The sequence below is a fragment of the Pipistrellus hanaki genome (assembly GCF_964339955.1).
Source record: "Pipistrellus hanaki genome assembly, chromosome: 7".
Classification (NCBI taxonomy): domain Eukaryota; kingdom Metazoa; phylum Chordata; class Mammalia; order Chiroptera; family Vespertilionidae; genus Pipistrellus; species Pipistrellus hanaki.
This window is the reverse complement of record NC_140509.1, coordinates 85,369,755-85,387,445: the sequence shown is the minus strand read 5'-3', so window position 1 is coordinate 85,387,445 and position 17,691 is coordinate 85,369,755. Positions and strand designations below refer to the sequence as shown.

At 51.5% G+C, this 17,691-nt stretch overlaps 1 protein-coding gene across 1 annotated transcript; it reads left to right on the top strand.

Annotated features, from left to right (window-relative positions):
- The first annotated feature begins 5,551 nt into the window (after window positions 1-5,551).
- TAGAP (T cell activation RhoGTPase activating protein) lies at window positions 5,552-14,662 on the top strand. Its single transcript, XM_084890203.1, has 10 exons — window positions 5,552-5,864; window positions 6,416-6,495; window positions 6,582-6,635; window positions 6,935-7,001; window positions 8,482-8,648; window positions 9,308-9,469; window positions 9,820-9,929; window positions 11,288-11,483; window positions 12,065-12,179; window positions 12,719-14,662. Exons 2-10 carry the CDS (start codon window positions 6,469-6,471, stop codon window positions 13,957-13,959), a joined length of 2,139 nt encoding a protein of 712 aa, XP_084746329.1. The 5' UTR covers window positions 5,552-5,864; window positions 6,416-6,468; the 3' UTR covers window positions 13,960-14,662.
- The last annotated feature ends 3,029 nt before the right edge of the window (window positions 14,663-17,691 follow it).

Below are 17,691 nucleotides of genomic sequence, written 5' to 3'. Positions count from 1 at the left end.
TCAACCACAGGATTGCAACAGATCCAAAGTCACCCCAACTTTCTCACTTTCTGTGTGAGTCAGGGAAGTCCTCCTGAGCTGGCGCTCATCTGTGGAGGGAAATTGAGCCCCTCTCCCACCCTGGGCAGGAATGCACCTGCTGCTTCTAAGATTGTCTGGTGCCTACAGTTGATTGCTCAGACCTCAAAAATCTGACTGCATATTGACGCTCTCTGTGGAGTTTTTAAGCACACTGGTGTCCGGACTCCGTCTCCAGAAATCACAGTTTCACCGGCATAGGATGTGGCCTGGGTATTGGGACTTTTTAAAAGCTCCCCAGGGGTTCTGATGTGCAGCAAAGTGTGCAAAGGACTGGACTCTACACTTGAAACTGCCTTTTCTCATTAGACAAGAGAGATTCCACCAGCACTGATTTACCTGTCATTTGTGATGTGCAGGCAAAAGGAGAGTGTTACACACACACACACACACACACACACACACACACGGCACATCCCGGTAGATGATAATAAAGAAGCCTTGCCTTCAGTGCTTAGAGACTTCCCACGTAGAAATGTTGTTTGTGGGGAACAAATTCTCAATGAGGAATAGACACCCTGCAGGCAAAGAGCCAGCTGCACGGTTCAGAACGTGCCTGTGTACCCTGTGGTCCATTTGGTTTCCTCAACCCGCGGCCACTGGAAGTGAGTCACCAACAGGGGAACACCGCAGAACTTGAAAAAAGGTAAAATAAAAACGAGCAAAGGTCTACGCCTTGGACCTTGGGGCTCTGAGTCAAGCAGCGCTGCCTTATCCCTGGGCCCCTAGGAAAGGTGCGGGACCCTCTGGCACACGGATGTTTGCACACCCCCAAGCGGCCGGCAGCTCTCTGTCTGGGAAACAGCGCCGAGCATAGAGGCCAGAAGCAGGTGCGCCCAGGGTCTGGCCAAAGCGGAAGCAGAACCTCTGCCTGGAGGCCGGTCATTGTGCTCATTCTTAAAATGAAGCGTTTGTGAACTTCCCGCTGCGGCTTCGCTGGTCTCCATGTCAGTGTGAACTTCCACGTCGTCAGGGCTGCAGGCTGCTTCCAGGGCCAGACACGCAGGAGAGCCAGCGAGGTGCTGGGGCAAGGAATAGCCTGGTGGTTCTGAAAATGCCCCGGAGGGGACCTCCCGTGCCCAGGATGCCGGAAAAGGCGCTTGCTTTTCACTCCCTCGGGCTCCCCGCAGTCTTTCCCACGGGCCCGGACGAGCTGTGTCAGCGCGGCCCGGGCCCAGACTGCTGGCCCAGAGCTGGCGGGCCGTGTCTGGCTTCCGTGGGCCTCGGGAGGCTGCCAATCACCACTGGACGACACGTGGGGGACGTGGCTGCCCTCGGAGAGTCACTGCAGTCACCAAGAATGCTTCTCGGGGAGATGGCATCTGGGCTCACTGCGATCGACAGGTGTAAACTCAGGGAAGGTACAAGACTGCCTTATGTGTGTGTCCGAGTTCCTGGCGTGTTGCATGAGGTCTTTGGAGCCAAAGGCAGGAGGAAAGCTGTGACTCTCCTTTCTGCAGGTCGAGCCGGGAGTGCATGTGAAGAGCACCTCCAGGCCGGCCCTTCCATCCAGCCCCGGAAGGAGGGCTGAGCCTGTGCGTGTCAGCTCCGTTTCTGCGCACCTTGTCCATCCAGCACACCCTGTCCGCACTCTCCGCTCCTTCCCACTCACATCTTCTCCGCTGGAGGCCGTGGCCAGGCTTCCAGAATCACCTCTCATCCAAAGCCCTTTCACCTGGGAGATTACGGAGCTTTAACCCGCAGCCCGGATCCGTCCTGCATCTCAGACCGTCAGGGCTGGTGCATCAGAAAAGCTCTCATAACCAAGAGAAGAAGTCACTGCCCAGGGTCAGCCACCAGGGTGAGGAGCGTGCTCTAGTTGGCAGCTGAGCTGAACTAAAGAGTGCAAATGAGCCCAGCTGGCGAGGCTCAATGGTTGAGTGTGGACCTATGAGCCAGGAGGTCATGGTTCGATTGCTGGTCAGGGCACATGCCTGGGCTGTAGGCTCCATCCCCAGTAGGGGGCGTACAGGAGGCAACCGGTCAATGATTCTCTCATCATTGGTGTTTCTATCCCTCGCTCCATCTCCCTTCCTCTCTGACATCAATAAAAAGATGGGTTTTTTAAGTGTAAATGAGACCAAACCACCCAATGAGCATAGTTCCCAGTCACTGGTGAGCTCGTTCAGGCCAGGCTACGATTGTGATGGAGACCCCCTGCCCCTTCCTGTGGGAGCTGCGTGGATGCTGGCCACGCGGCCCGGCCTAGGCCACGCCCCCAGCGCCTGTGCCCGGAGCCAGCGCCCCTCCGAGGCCATGCCCGGGAGAGGTTCTCAGGAGTGAGAACCAAATAAGGCGCAGTGTCTGCGAAAGGGACCACACACATTCAAAATGACAAATACTTTTCTCTTCTAAAATTTAAACCGGGAGGTAAAAGCCTACATAATTTTTTTCATATGACAAAGGAGAAAAGCACTAAGTAAAATAAAATTTAAAAAAATCAAAGTAAACTGAGAAAATACCTCTTTAAAGGGCATTTAAAAAGCATGAGGCTAACAATATTTTTCCACAGTTTCTACTTTTTTTGTTCAAATTTTTTATAAATGCCACACATGAATTTCGCAGATTGCTAACAAAAAGCCTCAGCTTTCATAATTTCCTCTTTTAAAGACTACCTGCTAGATGATGTTATAGTTAACTGATGGTTATAGTTAACTGATGGCATCTTGACATTACTGTGTGTGTGTGTGTGTGTGTGTGTGTGTGTGTGTGTGGTGCAGTTTGGGGGCCAAAGAGCCATTAGAAAGGAAGGGTTCTTTAGTTCTTAAGGTGATATGTGTGAGTTGGCGCATTGCCCATGACACTGTGGTAGTTTTATCATCAGTTTTCAGGTTCTAATCACCTAATCTGAGGATGTTTTACTTCTAATTATTTGTCTTGTGCTCAGTAAGTGGGGAAGGCAGTTGAAAAAGAACATTTTGTTCTAACCTTGCTAGTTTTTAAGCCAGCTTTCTGCAAACACAGAGTTCTTCACGTAGTGTGTGCGGGGCTCTTCTGTCTGCCAGGACAAAGACAGATTCATTACCTCTGAGAGGGGAGTTCACTGTGCGCGTCCGCCGCAGAAATGTGTGTGCTGCGGGAGGAATGATCCCGTGAGGCGCAGTGGCCTGCCGCGTCCAGGGTGCGGTGGGCCCAGCGCGCCCGGGGGCAGTCAGGAGCCTCCTGCCAGGGGCTAGAATTTGGCTGGAGGACAGCCCTGCTCCTGCCGGGAAACAAGAAATGACCTGAGAGGACATGGGCTGGAGGCACTGCCAGGCCCCTACCTGCCCTCCCCTGGGGAGAGGAATGTCTCTTCCCCCCTCCCACACACCCACAGATTCCCTGGAAGTTCCTCAGAGCAGAGCAGGCGGGGAGCTGACTGCCAAGTCCTTATAACAGCGTCACTGTGTGGAAAGGGCGTGGCAGGTTAATGAATTCCTGCCCTCGTTTAAAGAGGGACGTGGGCCCATCTCCTGGAAGACGGACCGGACAGCAGTGAGCTCCTGGCAGAGGGAGGCCCGGCCATGGGCCCCTGTTGACTCCCCTGCCCGGTTTGCTGGCCTCAGCCTGTGCACAGCCCGGACAGAGCACGGTCTGCCGTTCCCATCCCCAGGGGCGGATGGAGCTAGAGGATCCGGGATGGGACCAGCAGGGACTGCCCCTCTGTAGCGAAGGTGAGGCCTCGGGCCCTGGAAGGGGAGGGGGAGGCAGTCGTGGCTGCGGCCCCAGGTCACTGACAGCGTGGAGTTTCCAGAGCCACCGCTGGGGAAAGTTCAGAAGCGCTGGGCATGCAGGCTTGTGCATTCTTTTGCGTTAAAATGTTCTCACTTCTAATCTCTATGAGGTACACATTGGTAGCTATAACTTATGTAAATTAAAGCTCGTAAGAGTTGCCCATAATTTTGTGGAAAGTGTTCTTAAAACCAAAACGTTGAAGAACTCCTGATCAACACCACACCTTTGCCTGTGAGGAAATTCTACCCAGGTGGCATGCATCTTTGACCTCTTATTTTCACCCTATCTCGCCAGAGCCATTTTTAATGCACATTTTTTCAAGGTGTATGGCCCCGTAATCCACCCTTCACACTGCTGGCTGTTTGTGAGCAGCTTGATGAGCCTGGGATTGCAGGAAGGAAAGTCTTTCTCGCTCACTCGAGTCCCTGCCCTGGGATTTGCCCCTTTCCCAGGAGAGCTGTGCCTGCAGCTGAGCCCACGGGTCCTCAGCCCTCGGTTCGCAGCTGAGCCCACGGGTCCTCAGCCCTCGGCTCGCTCCTGAGTCTCATTTCTCCACTTCTTAGTTCCTATAAGGAGCACGTCCCTTACTATACACTCAGCCAGCAACGTGCAACAAGGAGAATGAGGAAGTCAGTCAGCTACAAGAAGAGCACCATTTCCTCTGGATATGTAATTCGAAACTTTTTGAGCCTTTAAATGAGATTTGGTCATTGTGAGGGGTTCTATTTTTCTCATATGGAGGATCATGTCTCTAAGTTTATTATTAAATAGGATATGAAATAGACATATAAACATATTCATTCCAGTAACAACTCTTCTGAAAAGTAGGGTAAATGGGTTATATGTTTGTTAATGATGTGGTAACTTTGGACATCTTAAAAAATAATTAAAATGCAAATCCTATGAGTTACATTGAATTAAAAATCCTCTCTAAACTAGTCCCCCCCCTTCTTTTTTGACACTAAGAGTCAGATTTAGTTATATTCAAAATCTTCTGTCAGTTTCATTAATAACATAGAAACTTCAAAATCTCCCGTCAGTTTCATTAATAACACATAGAATATAACTTATGTCACTTTAAACAAATACAGAGCTCGTGACGTGCATGAACGGCTGCGTTGCTTTCCTCCATCGGCCCACCATGCCCCCTGCCGCGAGGACGGGCGTGCTGAGCTGGCGGGATTAGAGGTTATTGTAAACTCGGTGTTCGGGAGACTGGGACAGGCATCAGATAATTAACAGGTAAGTTTTGTAACTGACAGAAAACCACTGCCGGCAGAAGCACGTTCATGCTGTAGAATTAGCCCTTGGACTCTCATTTTGCCGAAGGAAGCCTCACCTGAGACAGACGTGAGACCACAGGTCTCCGCATCATGAAGCCTGGACAGCGACTGCTGTCCGTGACCTGGGGCCGCAGCCCGCCGCCTCCCCGCTCCCCTGTCAGGGCTCTCATCATTGAGGTTTCTATCTCTCCCTCTCCCTCTCCCTCTCCCTCTCCCTCTCTGGTGTCAATAAGTATATAGTTTTTAAAAAATTTTTATAAGTATGGTGACAGATGAAAATAGTATATGGTGGGTGGGAGAAGAGACAGCCCTCAAACAGTATACCAAAAACAGGGTCAGGGCAGCAGAAATGACATTTTAGAAAATGAAATGATGTTTATATACAGAATAACCCATTCTCCAGTCACACATCCCACCTGTGACCTTAATCAGGGCCTTCACCTATGGCCATGTGTCATCTTTTCCACCCCCGGCAGTTTGCAGATTTTCTTTTCCTCTCAAGTGGAAGGAATAAAAATAAAAAGACCAGAGCTGCCCTAAAAGGAATGAGGAAGCGGGTGCTCTCGGCGGCTGGCTCTGCAGGGTGACGGCCCATGATGTTCTTTCCGGTCCCAGCGAATGGTGAATTCCACCTGCCCGCCCCTCGCTTATAACACAGAACACGTGAGGGCGGCGCAGTCTGCCTCCCGCCAGCGGGTTAGCGGCGTCGCACTGCCTCTCCCGGTCCCCAGTCCCCACAGCTCCCGGACGGACGGGGAGCTCGGCTGGGACTCGCCTCCACCCCCCACGGTAAGTGCCCTCAGTGCTCAGGCGCCGCAGGCCTGCTGCTGGCAGGCGGCTGGGCTGTCAGATCTGATCCTGGGACACGGTGAGGGCGCAGCAGTGCTGCTATAGGGATTCTGAGCGCGGGCTCTGCTTCGGGAGAAGCCTGTTCTTTGGAATTCTGTAACTGTCTCTCTGCTTTGTGTCTGAGCTTCCCTCGTTTCGGGTCGAATGAGCAAATTCATGCGAAGCTCTTACTATGAAGCTGGCGCAGAGTGAGCTCTCCCCCCAAAAAGTTAGTTGTTACTGGGCTTGTCATCGGAGTCTCTCTGGATGGGATTGTAATAAATGCTTAGCAGAGTTTGGCCTGGTGATGCTGTCAGGCTCCACTCACTTAGAAATGTGTACTCAGACGCTGTTCCGAACAGCCGAAGACATCTGGTAACAGACGGCTGTACTTTAAATGACAGCTTTCCTACCCAGTAGTGTCAGGCTTAGTGCCCTGGCGAAGTGGCACTGACATTGGCCAGCTGACCCTAGTGTCCCTCCTGACCCTCTCCCATCTGATTTCTCTGTAGGCAGAGCGAGGCCCACGGGGGGCGACGCCATCAGGACAGCAGCCGACCTTCTGATGAAGCTGACCAGCAGCTGCCATGCTGTATGTGCCTCCTGGTCTTTGCTCCTTCGTAATTCCCAAAGGCTGGAGCCAAATGTGTACCTAACCTAATTTTTTTTCTCTTTTAGCCAAAAACGCTAAATGTCAATAACATGGAGACATTCATTGAATGTCAATCAGAGGTAAGAAAGCAGTTTTTTAAAGTTTTTATCTGCACTGTGAGAAGAGGGAAAACTTTCTGCTTTAATTAAATGTTTGGCTTATTTAATTATTAGAGTAGAAAATTAGTATCCTAAGTGCAGTGTGTTAAACTCTTATATGAACAATCACTGCTTTACTATTGATTCTAGAAGCTAGAAAGAAATCAGTGAACTCCATGGCTAATTTTTAATATGAATAAAATGTCATGTGAGCATTTTGTGGGGGAAGCCTGGTAGGATTCTTCAGACATTGTGTTTAACTGAAGTAAACATGCTTTCAGGGTGATATCAAGCAACATCCTCTGTTGGCATCATGCGAGAGTGAAGATAGCATTTGCCAGCTGATTGGTGAGTTTTGAAAACATACTGCTCTTTTATGTAAGGGTTAACAGCAAACGTTCTTGGTTTGCAAAACCACAGGATGTGTCTCTACTAGGAATTATTTGTATGGTGTGCTCTTAAAGACCGCAGAACATCCACACTCAAGTGGAGGCCCAGCCCCCCGAGCATCAGACAGAAAAGGCCCCTCGGAGCCACCCCTGCTCTCCGAGGGGCTCCTAGTGGGTGACAGGTCCCTGGCCCCCTGTTGGATATGAGAGCACACGGACACAGGGAAAACATACAGAGACCTTCCCCTTCTTACTTCTGTGATGGAAAGGGAATCTAAGAGCCCAATCTCTGCAGCCATCCAATTTCAAAGAACCCACGGCTCACTATTTTTTTAAATATATTTTTATTGATTTCAGAAAGGAAGGGAAAGAGTTAGAAGCATCAATGATGAGAGAGTATCACTGATTGGCTGCCTCCTGCACGTCCCCACTGGGGATCAAGCCTGCAACCCAGGCGTGTGCCCTTGACCAGAATCAACCGAGGATCCTTCAGTTTGCAGGCCGATGCTCTATCCACTGAGCCAAACAGGCTAGAGCCCACGGTTCACTTTTCACTCTTTTCATAGTGCATTACATGTATGTGCCCCATGGTCTCAGTTCTCCTGGACCATGGGAAAGAGCCACTTCTCCAGCCAGCCTCTTCCACATCCACTATAAACTATATAGAAACATACACCAGCGCATTTAGAAAATACAGCTTTTCTATTGGGGGGGGGGGCGAGGGGGGGGGAGAAGGGAGGAGAGAGAAAAGAAAAAGAAGGAAACTTGTGAAAGGCAGTACCCATTGCACACCCGTCTTCAGGACTTTGCAAAGATAGAATTTCTTGGTGATGTTCACTGATAATTCCCAATTGCCATGTCTAAGCCCCGGCCTTTCTGCAGCCGTTTGTGCTCTCCCGCCTAAGGCAGCCTCGCTGCAACCCTGGAGGGAAAGGGAACTGCAGACAGGCTGAGCGATGTAGCTCCCTCTAGTGGCCAGTGGTGCGGCATGGCTACAGCCCGCCCTCTTGGGCAAGTCAGTTCCTCTCTTTGTAAGTTTTGTTTTCTTCAAAGGAGCAAATTGAAATAATGTATTTCACATGAAAGATGTGCACTGAGTTATTAGGTCAATAGGTTAAGGTGGTGGTTTATGACCTGCACAGTTAGGTGTTGCCAGTTTTCTGCAGCCAGCAGCTAGTGAGGGGAAAACAGGAAAGGTGGAGACTTTGAAGAACCCTGGTGTTGATGTTTAGGGGTTGGTCGCCCTGGTAACATTGTGGTGGTTTTCTGGGTTTATGTTTGGAGATTAAGATTCATGCCCTTTGCTTTCTTAGTTTTTGCAAAGGTTTTTCCTCCATGTGGCATACCAGAGATGACATTATACCCACTGTCTGACATGAACCTCTGTTTGTTAATATTTTAATCTAAATTCTCACCTTGCCTTGTTTTCTTGGCTGTAGAAATTAAGAAGAGAAAGAAGGTGCTGTCCTGGCCCTTTCTCATGCGAAGGCTTTCTCCTCCATCGGATTTTTCTGGGGCTTCAGAGCCAGAATTGAAAGCGTCCTTGTTTGATCAGCCCTTGTCGATTATCTGTGGTGACGATGACGCCCTCCCCAGACCCATCCAGGTAGGAGTGCGTTTACTGGTCACCCTGCTTCAGCTTTCTGCCAGCTGTGAGAAGTCCTTGGGCAGCGGAATGTCATCCTCATCTAACCTTGCTGAGGCCTGTCTTTCTTAGAAATGGTTTCCGCCAGGAGTGCAGTCAGGCCAGTCCCTGGCTGCTTACATTCTGGAAATTAGTTGTCTTTGCCAATGAGCTCAAATTGATGGTTGCTCTGTCCTTGACTACATAGAGTTAAGAATGTAGAAAATGTGTGGCTTCTAAAAAATCGACAGACAGAGATGTGGTATAGCGTATCTGATCAGAAATCTAAAGTGTGTGTGGAATGGGTCACAGGAAGGAGGCCTGAAGCGGTTTTAGTATGTGCAAATGGGAGCTTTCACAGTGCACCCCCTCTCAGAAAAATGGAGGGTGGAGGAAGAGTTGATAGCAATGGACTGAAAGGAACAACTGGCACCAGCGGTCACTTGTTAAGACTAACTTAGGATCATGGGGAACTAACTTTAATGGAGAGGATATTTTATGACAGATAAAGTTAGCTACTGTGCATATGCACTATTTTAGTTCTCTTTCTCCTACCTAAAAATAGGTTTCTGTTGTATTAGTAGCAAAGTATCTCTTTAAACCAAAGGTAACCATTTCCTATTCCTCTGCCTTTCCTCTAGGATATTCTCACTATTCTGTGCCTGAAAGGCCCTTCCACTGAAGGAATATTTAGGAAAGCAGCCAACGAGAAAGCCCGCAAAGAGCTCAAGGAGGAGCTCAACTCGGGAGTCATGGTGGATCTGAAAAGCCTCCCCGTGCACCTCCTGGCAGTGGTCTTTAAGGTGAGTTCACAGCATTGGCACCAAAGAACCTGCCGGTGGGCTCTGAAAGTGAGGCTTTGAAGTTCCCCAGCATTTTGAGGAGAAAGGCACTTGGGCTGTCCCATGGCCAAGTCCATACCCTAAATCTGTGGCCCCTTGAATGGTGTGCCCTTACTATGCCTGTTGTGGGAAGATGCTGAGAGACAACCTAAGAGAGAGATCTCCTTCAAACTAATCAAATGCAGGAAAGAGGGGCACAGCCTGTGGCAGGATGAGCATAGGCTCCCTGAGATGGAACAAAGTTGAGACAAAGACACCAGCACGTTACACAGCATGAACAGGCCAAATGGTACCCTTTCTTCATCCTCCAGGACTTCCTGCGGAGTATCCCCCGGAAGCTGCTCTCCTGTGACCTGTTTGAGGACTGGATGGGAGCCCTGGGGAGACAGAATGAGGAGGACAGGATCGAGGCCCTGAGACAGTAAGTCGCCGGGGTCCTCCCACGTGGACTCCATCTCTTCATTCAGCGCGTAGCAGAGTGCTCCATGCACGTTGTAATGATCAGGGGATCTGAGGGGAACTGCTCATCTGTTCCCAGAATGAAAATCAGGAATTACCCTGGACATTTACAAACACTGTTTCGGCCAGAGGAAAGTAGATACTTTTTCAAAAAGTAGAACATGAACTTCAGTACAAATCACGAAGGGTGGGGGAGTCTAAAAAGATAAGTCATTTGAGAAGGTCTGAGGCATAATCACAGATGAAGGCTTCGAAATGGGCCAGCCAGCCAGGTGTAGGAATTTGGGGTTTTCCTTACCCTACAAATGGCTGGTGTCCTGCAAGACAACCGTTCTCCCAGAAAGCATCCCTGAAAGGGATTATTTTGTTCACTAAATACCATACTATATTTCATCTTCTTCTAATTAACCAACATGAGAACTATATAAAAACAAACTCCAGTGACAGCGAAAATAATTACATATGGGAGTGAAATATACCTCTTGATGACTAGAGAATCTTAAATGCCTAACTTTAAAATATCAGCACTTTTGCCAAATCCTATGAGAATATGCCTATATATTATGACTGACCACATGGCTAAATATTTTCAATGAAATATATTTATAGAATTGAAGGCATTAGAGTGTTTGCCCCAAAATGAAAATTACTTTCTACTTAAAGACATAAAGCTCTTTCAGAACAATACATCTTATGAAAAATGAAAATGGTCCATATGTTAGAGTCACCATTTGATTTTTTTGAAAAAGAGAGGCTTTAAAACCCTAATTTATTATTTGTTAGTAATAATGTTGCTATTGAAATGCTGCCTTGACCATGGTTATGAAGATGCCTAATACACTGATTTCTCCTCCGTAAAGATTTCTCAGAATGGTGCAAAAATGTCCCATCTTTCTTCCATGGTCACAGGTCAGAAAAAAGGCAAATGACTGAGTTAAACACACACACACAGCACACAGTCTTGCAGTGTTAGGAACAAAAAGGCATTCTACATGGCTAAATGATTCTTCTACAAAAATGGTTTTCAACATATTAAGCGCTGGTATTTGTTGCTGGGGTTAATGCTTCCAAACCTAGGATCTGTGTAAATAACACAGGATGTGTCATTGGTGTCGGTGGCTCAGGCTGTCAGATGTGTGGTTAGCCAGTTTCGTCCCGTGTCAGTTGCCCTTGGAGGAGTCTGAAGAGCATTTCACAACGTTACTTGTGAAAGCAGCACCTTCCTCATTTTAGAGGAAGTCTGGCTGAGGGGTTTCGGCTGCTACACTGCAGCCAGCAAAGCCATTGCGCCTCTGAACCGCCCTCCCTCCCTCATTGCAGGGTCGCAGAGAAGCTGCCGCGGCCCAACCTGCTGCTGCTCAAGCACCTGCTCTCCGTGCTCTACCTGGTCAGCAAGAACGCCGAGGTCAGCAAGATGGACGCCAGCAACCTCGCCATCTGCGTGGGGCCCAACATGCTGACCCGGGAGAGTGACCAGGACCTCTCATTGGAAGCCCAGAAAGACTTGAACAATCAGGTTTGTTCCAGCCTATTTCTGGGAAACTCCACTTCTGATCTCACTGTCCGCCTGCACATCGAGTGATGCAGTGCCTCTGCGTCTCTCTGACTGTTCGCCGTCACAGCGCAGATGGGAAGCGCAGGGTGTCCTGCTCACAGCTCCTCTTAGACGCATGCATTTCATGGACCTGACTAAGCCCGGCCTCGGCCTTCGGCCGCCCAGAGAGAGTTTAGTGCTTCCGATGTTCACTCCCAGAGCAGAACGCCTTCACTCTGTCCTCTGTGCCTCACACTCGGTCCAACTTTGGGTTTGAGACACTCCGTACTTAAAGGAAACGTTCAGGTTCTCCAATTAAAAAGTGCATGTCTCAATCCTAGCAGAGTAGCACAGCGGAAGCGTGCTGGGCCCATAAAAAGTGCATGTCTCAGAAATAACTTTAACACAGAGGATGGGTACCAAGTTTTCTGTCTGCTCTTTCCAGACACAGAACCTCTCTGAGGCTCCTTGTGACCCCGCCCTGACAGCTGCCCCTGCCCTGCCCCGTCCCTTTAAGAAATAAAGCTGCCTTTAGCTGACCCTCTGCTCACGTGTCCTCCCAGGTGAAGACGTTGGTGGAGTTCCTCATCGACAACTGCCTGGAAATCTTCGGGGAGAACATCCCAGTGCATTCCAGTTCCGTCTCCGACGACTCCCTGGAGCACACGGACGGCTCAGGTAGGGCGCTGTCGGCCTCGCATTGCATCAGTGTCACGTCCCTGGCTGTGAAGCAGGAGCTGTGACGGGCCGGGCGGGGTGTGCACTCGCCGTGGGGAGGAGGGTAACTGCGCACAGGGCTCCCGCAGCGTCTCCGCAGCCGCAGGCACCACCGCTGCGCCTGGGCCCTCCCCGTTCCCAGTCAGAAACGGCCAGTCTTCTGATGACCCTGAGCCGGGGCAGGCCATACCATTCTATTTCCCGATGGGAGGACGGTCCGTTAAAACGGAACTGGACCCGAGAGGGCCATCCAAAGGATCGTTTGGAGTGAAGATCAGTCCATATTCAGTGAAATGCTGTTTTCTCCCTCCCTCCCTGTCCCCATGGACAGAGTTAATTTTGAAAGAAACCAATATTTAATGTGGCAAATATCTTTCCTTTCAAACCCCAAAGTAGCTTCACCAAATTACCCACTGCCACATTCGATAGGGTGAGTGAGCTGTACGGAAGCTCCTTTTAAAGAATCTGAGCAGAAGCTCACCTCCCTCTCATGTCTGCAGACACGTCGACCCTGCAGAATGACTCGGCCTATGACAGCACCGACCCTGACGGGGACTGCGGCAGCGCCCTGGGCTCCCCGGCCAGGCTGCCCCCGGGGCCCTGGGACACAGCCGCCCGCGTGGAGCCTGTGGCCAGCACCGTGGCCAGGCTGAAGCGCGCCCTCGGCGACCCGGACAGGAGGCACTCGGAGCCCGGCGTGCCGCCCTCACCAGAGCGCCCGGGGAGCCGGCAAGCTAACCCGAAGCTGACCCGCAGTGAGGACACCCCCGGGGCCCGGCCGGCCTCCAGCTCCGGAAGTGAGGAGGCCGAGGACCCCTTCCCCGAGGAGGTGTTTCCCGCGGTGGAAGGGGGGAGCCAGAGGCCGCAGGACTTGCAGGACCTGCGTGTGCAGAGCTCCACGCGGGGCGCAGTGTCCCTGCAGGGACGGGCGCCCACGGCCTGCTCCAGGGGCTCCCTGGACGCCTCCTCTGACAGCTCGCCCCCGGCTTCCCCCTCCAGCCCCAGGAGAAACTTCTTCAGCAGACACCAGTCTTTTACGAAGACAGATAAAAGCAAGCCCAGCAGAGAAATAAAAAAACACTCCATGTCCTTCTCCTTCGCCTCGCACAAGAGGGCGCTGCCCAGGCCCCCCAGCCTGTCGCTGAGAGCCAGAGGCCTGGCCAGAGACCCCGGCAGGAAAGACTTCAGGAGGGAGAGCCAGCTGGCTGGGCGAATCGTCCAGGAGAACTTGTCTGAACCCCACGGCCAGACAGCTCTGGACGTTAGCCCAGGATCCTGTGCCCTGTCGGGGGAGGACATGTTCCGGCTGGTGGACAGGACGAGGCCCGGCAGCCCCCCCTCCTACGAAGAGGCCGTGCGGGGCCAGGGCCTGGCGCTCGCGGCCCGGGGGAGCCAGACGGTTGGCAGCCTGCGGGCCAGGATGCTCAGCCTGGACGCGGGGCTGGCGCCTCGCCTGCCTGTGCACCACGGAGCGGACTCGGGGAGCACATGCGGCCAGGAGCCCCTCGATGGGCACAGACTCTCACCCAGGACGGCGAGCTGTAGCCAGAGCAGGACTGGCTGTGCTGGGGAGACGGTCGAACCAGTGACCGTCATCGGGAGGCCCGAGCTGCACCGGCTCAGAACTGTGTCCGAGTCCCCGCAGCGGGGCCCGTGGGACTGCCTGGCGGGGCGCTGCAGCCACAGCCAGCCGGCCTTCGAGGCTGACCAGCTGCTCTACGCCAAGGAGTCCTACATCTAGGAGCGGCCAGCGCGAGGCAGATGCGGTGGCCGCATGGACTGCTTCCAGACAGTTTTCTCGAAGTCAGAGTAAGCTCCTTCGGGAGTTGTGTAGCCCTCAGCGAGGACAGCTGCACGGCCCTCGGTGCTGGCTGCGTGCACCGATCCATGCACACACAGCTCACGTGTAGTGTGTTCCAGACAAGGCGTCGAGTGCAGAGGTGTCCACGTAAACATGTGTCTGTACTTGTTTGTGAACTTGGGGTACACTGCACTGCTCTTCTCCACCTCCTGAGGCACTTTCTACCGGCTGGTGTTAAAACCAATGTTTCCTTTTTTTATGTTGCTCCTAATGTCATGCCAGTTTCACAGTTTCCAGGAGCTCCGTTTAAGAGGATGTCTAACTCCGTCAGCAGCTCCCTAGCAGCAGGGGGCGCCGCCTCGCTGCAGGAGGGGGAGCAGAGACTCACCCGCAGGGGCCCCTATGGGGTGTCAGGGACAGAGAAGCTGTTGTGGAAATGTATGAAAATACTTCCCTGTGTTCTGATCACCTGGCTTCTAACTGGGATCGATGGGGAAACGCATTACACGAATAGCACTTTGAGTTACCTTGCGGTTCAGGGATTTCTTCCCCGGCGTGCGGAGGGCGATACTTTATATGCATCAGGTCGTATATAAACTTCAGTATAATCTCACTACAATAAATTGCCTGTCTTTTTCAAAGTAAAAATGTTCCTTCTTTGTTTTTTGGTTTTGTTCATCCTCACCTGAGCATGTTTCCCCAGAGATTTTTAGAGAGAGAGAGAAGGGAGAGGGAAAGACAGAGAAACATCGATGTGAGAGAAATACATCAATTGGTTGCCTCCTGCACCAAAGCCAAAGAACATGCCCTTGCCCGAATCAAACCCAGGACCCTTCAGTCCGAGAGCCAACACTGTGTCCACTGAACCAAACCGGCCATTCGTCACTGACATGATACTTCCTCTCCCTCTGTTCACAGAACCCCACCAAGAAACCCACTCACATGACTCACTCAACAAGCACTTACTGAATAGATGTATTTATTATTCTAGACTAGTGGTCGGCAAACTCATTAGTCAGCAGAGCCAAATATCAACAGGACCACAATTGAAATTCCTTTGGAGAGCCACATTTTTTAAACTTAAACTTCTTCTAATGCCACTTCTTCAAAATAGACTTGCCCAGGCCATGGTATTTTGTGGAAGAGCCACACTCAAGGGGCCAAAGAGCCGCATGTGGCTCTCGAGCCGCAGTTTGCCGACCACAGTTCTAGACTAATAGCAAAGCTGGGGATCTTGTGTTTGGGAAAAGAGAATCCCTGTTCTGATGTTTGCAAAACCATAAAAATGTGCCCACTTTGAGCCATTTTTCAGCAGATGGTCACTCACAGGCCAGAGCATTTAGTCTGCAAAACAGGACGATAGAAAATACCGTATTTCCTGTCTTTTTAGTGAATTAAACCTTATTTTTATTGATTATTAGCAAATATGATAGTTTATAAGAGATACTTGGAAATTGTCCTTATTTTATCACCTTCTCTCATAAAACACTGAAAGTTATATTGGTTAAAGGAATATTTCTGTATAGACTACCTGCCAGATGGTGCAGACCTATGTTTTCAGAGGTGGCTTATTAGTAAGTCACACAAAGTTAAAACTGCTGTAACTTGGATTGCTGAAGGCAGCACATTGAGGCCCAACAATGTCATTAAAAATACTTTATTAAACACCACTGATAACGTATAAATTTCAAGGACAGACAGCCCCTTCCCCGACTGCTAACCTAAGACAAGCAATCCTTTTCCAGAATTGGACATTACTAGAAATAGTTACAATTTTTAGCTTCTACCACGCGGCCAGTGCTGTGCTACGTATTTTGTACTGAGAAAAAATTTCCATCATGCTTTTAGCAATTTTTTACTGAGAACCGGAGAATTCTCAGCAATCGGTGGATAAGGCTGTAAGGTAGGCAGCCTCCAACCTCCACTCTTCCCCTGACCTGACCTCTGTGACCCAACTCAGACCACGAAAGCCCTCCCCCAACCCCTCCTGTAAAAAGGCAGGAGTAGACTGGAGCCTTCTCCCTCTGGCCTGTAGGACAGTTGCTGACAGACAGGAGTTTCTTGCAGTCGAGCAAATGGCATCGCCGGGACAGTCTTGTAGCGGTGGCGACAGGCCGGTGGCTCCTAGCACCGCAGGGTGCTGTGCGCACTTCTTCACAAGAGGGTGGCGGGCCTGCGGCTCAGACATTGAATTAACTCCGAGAGACTGGAACGGAGCTGGGGGTGTGGGCGGGGCTGGTGCCTGCAGGGCCGTGAGGGAAGGAGCTGTCCCGGCCTCTCTCCCTGGCCCTAGGTGGTGGTCTGCCTGTGTCCCCCACACTGTCTTCCCTCTGTGTGTCTGTCCCCAGATCCCCTGTCTTGTGAGGACACCAGGCATTGGATGAGAGCCCGCTCCAATGACCTCACTTTCCTCTTTAAAGTCGCATTCTGAGATACTAGGAGTTAGGGCTTTAACAAATAAATTTGTGAGGCAACACCATTCAACCCTCTGCACCAGGTTTCACAGATAGTACCTACCGATACCTCGATGACACCGACAGCTTTTAATAAGGAGACAGAGGGCTCACGCTCACTGTGAGAAGTGGGTGATACCAGCATGGTACTTCAGGCCAGGAGCCAGGAAACCAGCGTTCTGTCCTCCACGGACCTCTTTGGGGCCCATAGTCCCAAATGGGACCATCACAAAGGGACCTGACTGCCAGGGTCAGTTGGAAGTGGAGGTCTACACAGGGGCTTCAACCTCAAACCACGTCTGATCGCCAGTGTCCGAGGCTCGGCCTCCCAGCACCCCTGCACCAGCGCTGGCCTGCCTGGCCCAGGAGGACCCCGGCCTCTTACCGAGCGAGAGGCGAGACGGGAAAACCTCAGCACTCAGTGTCCTGGAGTCTGGCAGGACAGACTAGAATTCCTTCCCCTGGGGGGAGGTAGGTATCTTCTCTCCTCCTAGGAGAGGGGAGGGGTGGTTGCCATGCCATGGCCAGCATCCCACAGGCTACACGTGATGCACTGTGACCGCCTGCACAACCCTGAGCTCACCCCCAGCACCACCCACAACCTGGTCCAGAAACATTGACTTGCAGGTGTCACCAGGGAGGGCTGTTCGCACCAGAGCTGAGCGAAACTGCTCAGCAAACGACACAGCGTGCCATGCTAGTAAAGCACGCCACAGTGAAGGCCTCGTGCTTCCACGCACGGCCCACGCTGCCGTCCTCACGCACCGTTATTAACGTAAGTCCTGCTGGATGTCCCTGATTGCCATCTCCCTGAGGCAGCGCAGGACCGCCCTCCCCAAAGGTCAAGTGGACAGAAACCCGCATCAGCTGGGTCTCACATACGTGGAGAGTTTTAACTGAATTATGTAAGATCTTCACTCTCGATCCGCAGAGGCCGAATTGCTAAGGAATCAGCGAACAGACATTTTGCGAGCGGTACAAACACATCACTTCCTGGCACTGTCTTAACTGCAGACCCAGACCCTGCGTGTGTCCACTCCCGGTACAAAGTCCATGTCAGGGAGGAAGGACCGGGGATGAGGCAGCCCCCCTCCTATTACAGGGGGCAGCGAGGGGGCCCGGTGAGCCATGGCCGCAGAAGCAGAGAGGAAACTCAGAGCGACAGCATCTCTGGAGGAGATGAGACCCGAATTCACAGCCCCTGAGCCCACACCCTATG

Bases quoted from the DNA above. Each gene is read 5' to 3' on its own strand.
- TAGAP (XM_084890203.1), top strand. From the start codon at position 6,469: ATGAAGCTGACCAGCAGCTGCCATGCT. The intron at 6,636-6,934 runs GTAAGAAAGCAG...ACATGCTTTCAG, and splicing joins TCATTGAATGTCAATCAGAG to GGTGATATCAAGCAACATCC. The intron at 11,484-12,064 runs GTTTGTTCCAGC...GTGTCCTCCCAG, and splicing joins AGAAAGACTTGAACAATCAG to GTGAAGACGTTGGTGGAGTT.